We start from the raw sequence: 13,827 nt of genomic DNA, 5'->3' as shown, positions 1-13,827 counted from the left end.
GTGTGAGTCAAAAGAAATTAACAGAAATGGTACCAAAAAAAGAAAGAAAATTGCCAGAAAATAACACTAATTGAGACAAAATTAACAGAAAATGATACAAAAAGAAGAAAATGTAATCGGCATCGTTAAAAGATATTCTATGTAACGTTAATGATCTTTAAATAAAATAAATAAAAAAGGAATGATAACTTGATATTAAACCAAAGTAAATTCCCTCTGCTAACAACTTGGTCTGTTTTGACCGAGACAAAAAAGAGAAACATTTATAAAGAAATGCAATTGCTTTATACATTATAATTTTTTATATGCAAAGTGTTTGGGATTTACCAAGGAGGTTGACTCCAAAAAAATAAATATGAGCCATGAAATCGCTTCGGATTTTTGTTCCAGTGTTTTTTTTTTAAATAGTTCATTTAAACTCATCACTTTGCATAAGTTGAAGATGTATCCTATGTATGCACAATTTCAACTTATTCTCGCTTCTTGTCTTTTAATAAAATCCACGTTGTGAAGCTGCCCGACAGATACTCTCCAAGCAGAGGTTTGGGTTTGGAGTTATTTTGGCGTGTTTTTTTGGCTTTTTTTATCGGAGTTTCTCTTTTGCACTGGATTTTTTTTTCACCCAACCCAACCAACATCCAGCGCAAAAGAGAAACCCCGATAAAAAAAGCCTAAAAACACGCCAAATATAACCCCAAACCTCTGCTTGGAGAGTACTTGAATGGCTTTTGCCACCCCTCAGGATGGATTTGGTACAGTCTAATTTAGTCATTACACGGCGTGCAACAACCTGCCCGACACACAGAGAATCATCATGGCGACCTGTGTCGGACCGTGCATGGACAATGTTCTTCTTATTACAGACTCCTACAAGGTAAAATAACCTCACAACCACGTCTTAGACAACGTGTCTTAAGTGCAGAAGGCAACTGGATACTTCTGTGGCCGAATGAGAGCGTAGAAAGGCCGCTATGATGTCTTAACTTTGTTGTTTTTGAGGCGTGGCTGGGTGTAGTTAGTCCGACTACTGTCACCAAATTTCTTGACAGCAAAAAAAAACCTCGCAGGAAAAAGTATATTTCCCATGGCTTGGTTCCACCTTTAGAGAATGTAACATGCCGTTACGTTGTTCTCTTACATTGTGGATGTTTGTGATTTAGACGTAGATGGTATGAAAGGAAGATGTAATCATTTCTACAGACACGCAAAGATGAAGTAGTCCAACAACTATAAACATGTAGGGAGGGAGGGGGGCGGCGAAACAGGAACCGAAACTAAGAGTAAGACAAGTACAAAGATCATAAACACGTATAGTCAAGGTTTGGTACCATAGAGAGAGGTCCAATGTCGCTAGAAAATTCTTAAGAAGACCAAGACTTTAACTTGTCTCTCTGTTATCTCTTTGACATTAAAACTGCATTTTGCAGAGTAAGCAAGGAGCTTGTAAAACCACAAGTTACATATCTTATATGCATGCATGTGTTGTATAATTTTGGACCATGTTTCTACATGTTTACGTCTCATTGCCCCTGATATTACTTTGAAGACCTGATTAAAATCACCACTCTCTTGATCATAGCTTAATGAGGGCCTGTGTAACAGTGCTAACTGACCATGCTATTAATGGTCATGCGACCTTTTAGTGTAATGGTTAGCGTTGGTGACCGCCAAGCGGACAACTCGGGTTCGATTCCCGGTTGTGACATGCTCGCCCCTTTCGGTTTTTACAGTGGCGCCCGATGTGGGCCCTGTGAGTACTGGCACTGAGGATAAGTGTGGCAGCTCCAGGGATGTCGGACTCGGAAGATTCGAGGACGAATCTTGAAAGAAAAGGGGGAGTAGTGTAACAGTGCTAACTGACCATGCTAAATGGTCGTGCGACCTTTTAGTGTAATGGTTAGCGTTGGTGACCGCCAAGCGGACAACTCGGGTTCGATTCCCGGTTGTGACATGCTCGCCCCTTTCGGTTTTTACACCTGCATGAGGGGGTCCCGACCACGCTCTACGCTAAATTTTGAGAGCCGGCTACACATTACGCAGTCGCTACAGTAGCGATTACTCTTTATGATAAATTCTAAGTGGCTACAACGCATTACGTGGAATTAAATGCGAATTACGCTCTACAAAATACGGCAATTACGCTCTACGTTGAATTAGATCGGTCCGTCTACGCTCCACATAGAATTAAAATGGAAAAGGGCATGCAGGCCCCGTTACTGTATGTTGTAATTTAACTTAAGCATGTTGTATAATTTGAGGACCAAGTTTTTACATGTTTGCTTCTCATTGCCCCTGGTATTACATTGCTTAATGCCCTTTTTGGATCATCACTCTTTGAATTTGACTACTGGTAGTCATACTGATGACAGAGCAGATGATGAGTAAGATATTGATGATGATAAGCATGTTTGAAAAATGTTTCGTCATCCATGACACAAAGATATTTTTAAAAAAAGAAGATTTTTAGGAATTGTAATGATTTGCAGACAATTTTCATTTGGGCCCTCCTAGCAAAGAGATTTAAAAACTTGTCTGAATCTGAACTGTTCCACCAAGCCATCATTTCCCATTCCCAAGATGCAAAGTGCCATAGGGTAAAAATTCCCAGGACTCACGGCATGTTCCTGTGTTTTACATTTGTTGATGACAGAATCAATCGTAAAAAAATGATGGCTGGTCCCTTAATATTCATGTGCTTCAAAGAATTTTAAGTTTTAATTTAAGATATTTTTGAATGCAGACCTTTATCAGGATTAGACCACTGAGAGTATCAACTGTTAATTTCAGTGCATGAAATAAAGTTATCCTTTTTTTCATCCTCTGTAGGTGACCCATCACATGCAGTACCCACCAGACACAACCACAATATTCTCTTACTTTGAAAGCCGAGGTGGGAAGTTTAAGGAGACGGTGTTCTTTGGACTGCAGTACCTTATAAAGAGATGGCTGGTTGGGCAGGTATGTATAGACCCCTTAACTATAGCTGGCCATGGTTTCCAAAATTTGAAGAAGAGATATTATATTTCATTAATGATATTGTAAAAAAAAATACTGTTTTGATTTGTCGAATGTTTATCCTAACTGAACAACTGCAGTATTCAACTCTGGAATCACAGAAAGTTTCGTTCTTGGTGGTGTCCTTATAATTACAAAATTTTCTCCCTCGGTCTTGTTCATGGAATGGACCCTTCTTAGTGCTGCATACCGGTTCACTGGACTTGGATCCGGACTTGGAAGAATGTTTAGGTTCAAGTCCAAAAAAACCTAAAAGTCAAGAACCGAGTCCGGACTTATTACCATAAAAGACCATTTCACATACCCCTTTTCTTTCCAAACATCCTAAAACCTTCCATAGATTGCAAAATCTTTGCTGCAAAATGAAGAAAACATTGCCATCAGGCATCGTCAAGTACCGGCCTCCATGTTATGTGGCCAAAGTTTCACCCAGACAACATTGCAAGGTTGCCTACATGCAATTTTGTATATGCCATGGGTTTAGGTTCGGACTTACAAGTCCGGAACTGAACCTAAACCTCTGGACTTGAATCCGGACCTGAACCTAAAATTGGGTTTAGGTATGCAGCACTACTCCATACTAATGTTACATTTCTTCACATGTTATTGCACCGTTGTACAACTTGTAGGTTGTCACAAGGGAAAAGATTGCAGAGGCTAAGGATATCTACAAGAAACACTTTAAACAGGATGTCTTCAATGAGGAAGGGTGGAACTATATCGTAGAGGTAAGTGTAGCTGTTATCTACATGTAGCCTGGAATGTGTGGAATACTTCTTCTTGGAGGTTTGAGGAGGCCAACATTAGCATCTGCTTTGAGGCCTTGAGTAACATTTTTTTTACCAAAAATTGAAATATCTTAATGTTTAAAGAAATATTCATGTAATTGTAATTACTATAGTACTAGTACATCAACTTTTCCACATATTTGTTGAAGTCTCACACTTCTGACATTTACAACAAAACACTCATTTTGTGGCACCACCACAAAATACCAGAATGTAAACAAACATGGCTGACAGCTGTGTTTCCGGCTTTGAAACACACTCACAAGGACTGTCATATTTTCGCCCCCCCCCCACTTCCTACAGTGGAGTATCATTGATTCAACTTTAAGAAATGACCAGAAATTATACTTTCTGTATTCAATTTGTTGTAATGTTACATGGGAGTCTCCCCAAAAATTCTTAGGGGAGAGGTGCTCGAGCTCCCTAATCGGTTGATGAAAAATCAGCAAATTTCCATTTAATACATGTACTAAGACTAGTTAGGCCACACCAATTTAATTTCTTGGTTAACGGATTTTTCTAGAAAAATAATGGAGCGGGCGAGCGAAAAAAAATAAAAACAGGCCTAGGCATCCTATATAATAGCCCAAAATGGTACGATAAGAGCCATGAAGTCAAGACACCAGGCTGGTTCAAAATTTAAACGATGAATTCTGAACTTTTAATGATACCATTGCATTGAAAGATGGAATAACTGTAACAACTAGGATGAAAAGGACAGTTTTCAGGGCACAATATGAGCATTTTGCAGTTGATTCTGAATTTTTATTTTTATTTGCAAATCAGTGGGCAAATCCGTTAACCAAGAAATTAAATTGGTGTGGCCTTAGGGAAAAACCTAAACTTGAACATTTTGGGAGAGGTGCTGCCATGATTTGGGGGATTGGGGGAGCTTTCAATGCGTTTACAGAAGTTTGCAGTCAAATCTTAACAGTGCAAAGTATTGAGGAGATGTTTTTTCGGGATTGCCATTACAAATTGAGTGGCACCCAGGGTAGTGGTAAACATTAGGCAGCTGCTATTGGTGGAGCTAATATAATCAAATCAACATGGCCTTACAAATGTCTGTTCTGAAACATTAGGCAGCTGCTATTGGTGGAGCTATATAATCAAATCAACATGGACTTACTGAATGTCTGTTCTGCTGAAACATTAGGCAGCTGCTATTTGTGGAGCTATATAATCAAATCAACATGGCCTTACTGATATCTATACTTGAGAATTGACTGGTATTCTTTGTCCCCAGCACCATGGAGGAAAGTTGCCGCTGCTCATCAAAGCTGTACCAGAGGGAACAGTCGTCCCAGTCAAGAACGTCCTCTTCACTGTGGAGAACACAGACCCTAAGTGCTTCTGGCTTACCAACTGGTTTGAGGTAAGAAAACTGAGTAATAATACTCACTGGTAACCTTTGTACAGATATACAAATGCCCAGACTTTATTACAAAATTTTTTTTAACCGAATTTTACGTCATTTTTCCCCAACTGGGGGTTAGACGTGCTTGCACCAGGTACAAGTATTTTTTTGAAGCAAGATTTTTACGGCTGGATGCTCTTCCTAACGCCAACCCAAACCCTAGTAGGGCCCAGGAACCCTCTAACTGAGGGGGGAAATGCGTGTTAAGTGCCTTTCCCAAGGGCACAACGTCTTGGTGCATGTCCGGACATGTCTGGGGATTGAACCTGGGTCTTCTTGCTTGACAGTCGGACGCTCTATCCACTACACCACACAGACGCCACAATGACTACATAGTACATGTAATAAACCGGTGGATGTACCAACTACTGAGTATCTAATACCAGCCCAGAAAAGAGCAAGAAACAGTCATGTCTTCAAATATGTTGGGCATCAAGGAGAAGAAGAATATCAGAGTTATCAACCAAGAATTGAGGTGTTCAAAAACTCAAATTTTCCAAGAACTATAATTGAACTTGTTGCCACCAAGTACAGTTGGAACTTGGAGCATCATCACTACATGTAAACAGCTTTAAACAACACCTTCAGTTAAATGTACAAATTATTACAGGTCGTTCGGTGTAATATAGCTAGCCGCCACCGCGCCACGTGCCTGCGAGGCTGGTTTTACACCAATAACGTTACAGACACAGGCTATACCAATACAAATATCCCTTTGTAGGGCTCAAAATAGTTTTTTTCTACACACCTGCATTAGTGCAGATAACCTGCACCAGTAGTGCTGTGTACCGGTTCACTGGACTTGGATCCCGACTTGTAAGAATGTTTAGGTTCAAGTCCAAAAAAAAACAAAAGTCTGAAACACCGAGTCTGGACTTATTACCATAAAAGACCATTACACCCCTTTTCTTTCCAAACCACCTAAAACCTTCTGTAGATTGCAAAATCTTTGCTGCGACTGCGGGCATCAACAAGTACTGGCCTCCATGTTATGTGGCCAAAGTTTCACCCAGACAACATTGCAAGGTTGCCAACATGCAATTTTGTATATGCCATGTGTTTAGGTCCGGACTTGAACCTAAACCTCTGGACTTGAATCCAGACCTGAACCTAAATGTGGGTTTAGGTATGTAGCACTTATGCACCAGACAAATTTTACCTGCACCACTCAGACATTGACTTTGAGAAGACAGTATGGATCCTATTAAAAACTGTTCAGTATGTAGTAAGATTAAAGGAGAAGTTGGATCCCGTTGTTACAGACACTACTGGTACAAGTGTGGTACCCGATGACTGTCGCCACAAACTCCAGAGAACAGAAGAAAATCATCGCCAACTTCCTACACGAGACGGCAGACAACATGGACGGACTGCCGTTCAAACTACACGACTTCGGCTTCAGAGGAGTGTCAGCTGTTGAGGTAATATTATCACTAATAAAAATTGTTTAACAGAACAGAATTGTATTGTTAGTTCTTGCTTGACATTGAGCAGTAATTTCTGTATTTAGACTGTCTTAAACATGTCTCTTCTTTTCTGTGATTCTTGTTATTTGATTCATTGATTCTATGGCGAAAAATAGACTCTTCATTTTTATTTCTTCATATTTTCTTCTTTTCCTTTGGACCCGAATTTGGTATTCTATGAGTATGACATTAGTATTGTTTTCCATAATATTCTTGCAATAAATGGCATATATTTGCTCATTTTGCAGCTGCTCTGTACAATTTACAGTATGGTCAATAAATTTGTAGTCAAATCAACATGGCCTTACTGAATGTCTGTTTTGAAACAATAGGCAGCTGCCATTGGTGGAGCCATATAATCAAATTAACATGGCCTTACTGAATGTCTGTTCTGAAACAATAGGCAGTTGCTATTGGTGGAGCCATATAATCAAATCAACATGGCCTTACTGAATGTCTGTTCTGAAACAATAGGCAGCTGCTATTGGTGGAGCAGCTCACCTGGTTAACTTCATGGGGACAGACACCATCGCGAGTCTGGTCATGGCACGGAAGTACTACGGAGCAGACATGGCGGGATTCTCTATTCCAGCCGCTGAGCACAGGTTAGTACCAGACGATGTAATTTCAGAGGCAAAACCACTGAACCAACGTTGCTGAATAGTGCTACGGTTAGTGCTGTGTACCGGTTTGCTGGACCGGTTCTGGACTTATTTTTAGGTTCAACTTCAAGTCCAAAAAAAAACTTAAAGTCAGATTCCAGACTTATCATGAAAAAAAAACATATCACATACCCTTTTTCTTTCCAAACCACCTAAAACCTTTGATAGATTGCAAAATCTGTGCTGCAAAATGAAGAAAACAATACGTCGGGCATCGTCAAGTGTCAGGCTCCATGTTATGTGGCCACAGTTTTGCCCGTACAACATTGCAAGGTTGCCAACATGCAATTTTGTATATGCCATGAGATTACATGTAGGTCAACTTACAAGTCCAGAACTGAACCTAAACCTCTGGACTTGAATCCGGACCTGAACCTAAATGTGGGTTTAGGTACACAGCACTAGCTACGGTTTACTGGACCAGTTCCAGTAAAAAAAACTGAATGTTGGAAACCAGTTGAAAACAAAATCATGTCACATTCCCTTTTTTTGTTCTAAACCACCAAAAGCCTTTAGAATCCATTGATACATCAAAAAATCTGCGCTGCAAAGTGAGGAAAACATTGCCAGCCTCTGTAATTATGTGGCCATAGTTTCACCCAGATGTGTTGTGCAAACAATACATCTTGATTATATATTGTATTGTTTTTAAACCCTGGTAGTGCAGTATGCACTACAAAATTTTTGCTAACATGCAATTATGTACAAATACAGTACATTGTATGTGCAATCTAATACTCTAAACCTCATATGACATGATCAAATGAGACACCAGATCACTATTTATTGCACTGCAAATTTTATAATACTGAAATTCCAAAATGTTGTTATCCATATCTTGCCTTCATCTTGAAAACATACTCCCTTCCGATCCACTCAACGCAAATGACGCCACATTATGTACTTTACTTCTTACAGGTAGCCCCTCCCTCCCATACTCTACTAACTGCCGTATCTTTGATATTGTGTTCAACTATATCCATCACTCTGGAAGATTTGACCAATCTCCTTAATGTTATGTTATAGGTATTGGTGCGCCAGCCACTTTCATTTAATGTTTATGTTATACTTTATGTCATCTTTATGTTTACTTTTGTATTATGTTTTATGAGCAGCGGATTCACACAAGCACAACAAATGCTTCCTATCCAATGCTCAAAAATCCATGTGAATAAAATAAAAAAAATAAAATAAAATAAACCTCAGGACTTGAATCCAGACCTGAACCTTAACATGAGTTTAGCCCATCATGGCCCCCAGCAGGCTTTTTTTAAAAGCAGTTCTTTTTTTTTCAGTACAATCACAGCTTGGGGAAAGACTGGTGAACTGGAAGCTTTTAAGAACATGTTGACGAGATTTCCCAAAGGCCTGGTGGCCTGTGTAAGTATGGAACATCTTGGATGATTCTCTAGTCTCAGCTACTCTTAGGGTGAAGATTGTCTTTTCTCTGCCAGTAGCTATCATACTGAAGGAATAGTTGGGATTGTTGCAAATGAGTGTTTGACTGAGAACCATAGATGTGTGTCAGCAAAATCCCAGAGATGTGAGACATTCCTGTGGACATTCCATTCCTGTGGACAAAATGCCTGTACAATTCCTAGAATTTTTGCAAACTGCACACAATACTGTACCATTAGGCTCCCCCCTGAGGCGTCGCCGAAAACACTTAAAATTCTGTGCATATTCTGCTGCTGCCAACGAAGCCAGGCCAAGAGAAAGAATCAAAGTGATCTTGATCCAGTTTAGCTCAATGAAGAGCTAATAATCCCCCACTGGTTGAAACGCTATTTACAGGTTCATTGTACTGGGGAAATTCCCCCCTAGCTCTTTTCGACAAACACAATGAACAGTGGACCACAGCTTAACATCCTGTCCTAAGGACTGCGACCATATACAGTAGCATGCATGTCGGGTGAGCGACAACAGTTGGGATTCGAACTCCCAACCTCTTGGGACAGAGGCAGGGTTGCTAACCACTGGACTATGCACGCTACACTCATGTTAATGCCTGGCATGTGACTGCACCTGCAGGTGAGCGACAGCTACGACATCTGGAACGCCTGCGAGAACCTGTGGGGGAAGGAGCTGAAAAACCTGATTGTGAAGAGAGGAGAGAGTAACTCTACTCTAGTCGTCAGGCCAGATTCCGGAGAGCCTGCTGATGTAGTCGTTAAGGTAAGAACATACAGGTGTTTGACATACTAGTAGATGTACACTCAGGGTTTGAAATACTGGGTGCATGTGCAGCTTAGTGCACCCAAATTTGGAGCTGTGCACCCAATTTTTTTCTGTGGATGCACCAGTGCACCCAAATATTTTTATGGGGTTACGTATGTAAAGATGCATGTATAGTAGTATAAAGCATGTCCTTAAATTCTAAGCGTCAGAAAAATACTAAAATCATTGCAGTAGTACTTTTCTTTAGAAATGAAACATAATTAGTTTTTGCTAACATTCTACTTATTTTATTTTATTTTATATGGTGCACCCAAAAAACTTTTTGTGCACCCAATTTTATAGGTTGGGTGCACCAGTGCACCTATTCCCAAAAATGAATTTCGAGCACTGACACTGTATGCTCTTAGTGCTGTATGGTTGTACAGTCAAGTGTTTCAAAGGTGCCCAATGCAGTTTTTAGGGTTTGAAGTTTCATAGTTACATACCTCAAGTTCCAATTACTCAGGCCATTTAACGTTACAGAATCTGATGTATTTGTGTGTGCATAAAACATCTTTCAGCACCAAGGACAGACATGACTGGCATGGATGTACATGTACTGTATTTAACAACACTATTCCAATGTATAAGAGGGGATAATGGTTTAAGGGGTACACAATGTCATGTACATGTAGTGGTACCACACAAAAAGTAAAGGACTTGTTTCTGCACTGTTTTAAATGCCCAAAGCATGAAATACTGATACTTGGTCACTGCTATTGTGTGGCACTGCTATTGTCACTGCTATTGTGTGGCAGTTTGTGTCAATATCATACAGAAACATGTACAAACACACACTGACGTAGTGAAATTTTTACAATACATTTTCTGATAGAAGCTTGCTTTGTCTTCCCCATAGGTACTAACCATCCTCGGCAAGGCCTTTGGAACACAGAAAAATTCCAAGGGATATAAAGTCCTGCCTCCATATCTACGTATCATCCAGGGAGACGGTATCAGCTATGAGACACTAACTGGCATTCTAGGTAAGTAGAATTGTTGATTGGTGTATTAAATTTGTCTATACAATTTTGTATGACAAAGTTAAAACTTAAATTTGATCCAATACAAAGAAGTTCTCTCACCTAAAACTTTCGAACCAGTGACTCTGGTCTTCCTCAGTAGACTGACCCAGTGAGGCTTGTCACGTGGCTTCTTTGAAGTGTGACGTCAACACTGGGTCAAAGGTATCTGGTAAACGAGTGTTGGTGTCAGTTAAAGTATCATAGGCTGGTTCTAGCTATTTATAGGTGGTACCCAAAAATAAAGGTACACCTCATCACATGGCTTGCTTTGGGGATATTTCAAACACTTCCAGTATGAAATGTTTTTTGTCTAAGGCCACACCAATTTAATTTCTTGGTCAACAGATTCGCCCGCTTCATTTTTTTCTGATTTGCAAATAAAAATAAAAAATCAGAATCAACTGCAAAATGCTCATATTTTGCCCTGAACAGTTGAAAACAGTCCTTTTCTTCCTGGTTGTTACAGTTATTCCATCTTTCAATGCAGTGGTATCATTAAAAGTTCAAAATTCATTATTTAAATTTTTAAGAACCTGGTGTGTTGACTTCATGGCTCCTATCGTACCATTTTGGGCCATAATAGGATGCCTAGGCCTGTTTTTATTTTTTTTTCGCCCGCCTGCTCCATTATTTTTCTAGAAAAATCCGTTAACCAAGAAATTAAATTGGTGTGGCCTAACCTCCCTGAAATTATATTAGATGCCTTTAATTATATTCAAGCAAGGTGTTGTTGTTTTAGCAATCAAGACAGTTTTAAAAAATGAATTTAAAATGTTTTTTATTACAATGTACATCACAGAGAGGATGAAGAAACTGGAATGGAGTGCAGACAACATTGCCTTTGGCAGTGGAGGGGCTCTGCTACAGAAGCTGAACAGGGACACTCAGAAATGTGCTTTCAAGTGCAGCTTCGCAGTGGTGAATGGGGAAGGGGTAAGTAGCCTGGATGGAAGCACTGATCAATGTAAACCCACAGGGAGTGCACTGAGTAGGTGGGGGGGGGGCTTTGACACTATGTAAAATAGGAGCATAGGAAATTGAAAATAGGTGTATATTGAAATATGAGATATGAGTTCTTGTCACACAACCAAGAGGTTAATTCAGCTGACGTTTCGGTGACCGTCTGTCACCTTCCTCAGGGCAATTCTGACTGGTTCACATTGCACTGCAGTACGGGTGTCGATGCTATAGATGCATTCCCAAATGTGAAGTATATATTACATATCTACACGGTTATAGGGAACTGTATCTACTTTGTGGTCAGTGTAATATGTACATGGTACATAAAAAGAGTCTCTTTTTATTCAGTGACTTAAAAAAACCTGAGGAAACTATTCACGGAATACAAAGAGCACTTTGCATCATCCACTACTCCAATAGATACAAACTTTAAAGTGCAGTCCTAGAGCCACATGTACAATGTGTACGTACTGTCTTCTTCAGACAAAAGTTCTCATTGGATGATTTATGTGTCAACTCCAGGTGGATGTGTTCAAGCAGCCAATCACAGATCCCGGCAAGAAGTCCAAAAAAGGGCGGCTGACTTTGGAGCTACAGAACGGGAAATATGTGACTGTACAGGAGGGACAGGGTGACCCAAAGAAGGTAACAAGCATAAGTCTTCCCTCTCTTTCTCTGTCTGTCTGTCACTCTCTCTCTCTCTGTCTTGGTTCTCCTGTCGCCTTTCATGTGTGAATACAGTCTGATTTTGGACGAACAGTCTCTGTGACTGAAGCTGCATATGAAAGAAAATAACAAACATTAATTGATTCCTGATGTAATGGCAGGTTGCTTTAGGCCAAGAAAAAAATGCTGTACATGTATTTCTGGTTTTCTGACCGACCCTAGCAAAATCCCAACGACCCTAGTCTGGTAAGACTATAAAATTTTCGAACTGACATCTGAGTTTCAAACTGGCTGAATGAGTCTGAAAAATCATGTCAGAAGCAATTTTTCTTCAGTACATCAGGTCAAAATATTTGTCTACAAGCTAAGGCTTTATTTGTGGGATCATTTTTGCCGAAATCTAAAGAAAGAAAAAGAAAATCCTTACCTACAGACCCTACTTTTGTCACGGCTGAAAACACAACAATCACACAACAATCACACACAATCACGTTACTTTTCCTGGACCTTTCCAACTGTTCAGGTTGGGTACACCAGTGCACCTACATGTACATCTATTCCCAAGAATAAATTTTGAGCCCTGACTTAGAATATTTCCACTATTTTCTGTTGTACAGGACTTGCTCGTACCGGTGTTCAAAGACGGAGAACTCCTAAAGGATTACACGTGGCAGGAGGTCCGCGAACGAGCCGAGATTCCACAGGTTCTGGAACAGAAAAAGAAAAAGAACGCTACGAAATAGTGACATAGCAACCCTCTGTTTCTGTATGGGACCCTTTTGCAGGGCTCTAGCCAGCACCTGTTTTTCCATCAATTGCAGGAACTTTGTTAGGAGTGGGGGTTTGGTGGTCTTCGGCTGTTTTCTGATTAGCCCAGTTCTAAAAAACGGGGGTAATTCAACCAGGCCGGCTATGTTGTCTGTATGCAATCAGAAAATAGCACATAAAAGCTCCCAAAGACCCCCAAAACCCTCAATTTTTGGCCTGCTATCATGGAGGCTGAAAATTTTCAAGCTAATCCGTCAACCCTGACACAGTCTTGGCAAAATCTTGGGTAGGAATTATATAAAAACATCCAAAGGACCAACAACAACCACTCTCAACCCCATGATTTGCCTTTCAAAATGTGGGAAATTGCGTTTTTAAAGGCTTGGAAACCCAAAATTTGCCCCCGGACCCTCCTATATTGCGAGAACACTCCCTCCAGGTCCAATCACGAACCTGGGCTGATAGAAAAAAATTCCAAGCTGGCTAGAGCCCTGTCCTCTTGTACACATACTTCTCAGCAGTGAACATGTTTATCAGAATTTTTGTATTTCAAAAATTTCCATTAATAGTTGGTCTTTTTCTCCAAATGTCACAGATATTTTGTACCTTCATTTTCTCACTGTTTAGGAAAGACTTTGTAAATAGCAAAGTGAAAAATGTTTGATTTCATTTCACGAGTTTGTATGGTAGGTGGGTATATGGTTGTTTGATTTGATGATTTTGATGAGTGTACATATTCCTGAATCATGCAAAAAGTATCATTTATTGTACTTTGCAGGATGCCATTTTAAAGATATAAATATAAGTAGTAAAAGAATCTGGCTGTGAAGAAACTGGGTGAAA

At 39.9% G+C, this 13,827-nt stretch overlaps 1 protein-coding gene across 1 annotated transcript; it reads left to right on the top strand.

The window, feature by feature from the left end:
• The first annotated feature begins 775 nt into the window (after positions 1-775).
• Positions 776-13,043, top strand: LOC109476757 (nicotinamide phosphoribosyltransferase-like). The gene is made up of 12 exons (XM_019777772.1): positions 776-874; positions 2,827-2,958; positions 3,645-3,743; positions 5,050-5,178; positions 6,483-6,641; positions 7,161-7,291; positions 8,644-8,728; positions 9,380-9,523; positions 10,425-10,551; positions 11,390-11,523; positions 12,073-12,195; positions 12,834-13,043. Exons 1-12 carry the CDS (start codon positions 815-817, stop codon positions 12,957-12,959), a joined length of 1,449 nt encoding a protein of 482 aa, XP_019633331.1. The 5' UTR covers positions 776-814; the 3' UTR covers positions 12,960-13,043.
• The last annotated feature ends 784 nt before the right edge of the window (positions 13,044-13,827 follow it).

Source organism: Branchiostoma belcheri, unplaced genomic scaffold, assembly GCF_001625305.1.
Source record: "Branchiostoma belcheri isolate BF01 breed outbred unplaced genomic scaffold, Haploidv18h27 scaffold39, whole genome shotgun sequence".
Lineage (NCBI taxonomy): Eukaryota > Metazoa > Chordata > Leptocardii > Amphioxiformes > Branchiostomatidae > Branchiostoma > Branchiostoma belcheri.
This window is presented reverse-complemented; position numbering and strand designations above follow the sequence as displayed.

Bases quoted from the DNA above. Each gene is read 5' to 3' on its own strand.
- LOC109476757 (XM_019777772.1), top strand. From the start codon at position 815: ATGGCGACCTGTGTCGGACCGTGCATGGACAATGTTCTTCTTATTACA. The intron at 2,959-3,644 runs GTATGTATAGAC...TACAACTTGTAG, and splicing joins AGAGATGGCTGGTTGGGCAG to GTTGTCACAAGGGAAAAGAT. The intron at 5,179-6,482 runs GTAAGAAAACTG...CCGTTGTTACAG, and splicing joins GGCTTACCAACTGGTTTGAG to ACACTACTGGTACAAGTGTG.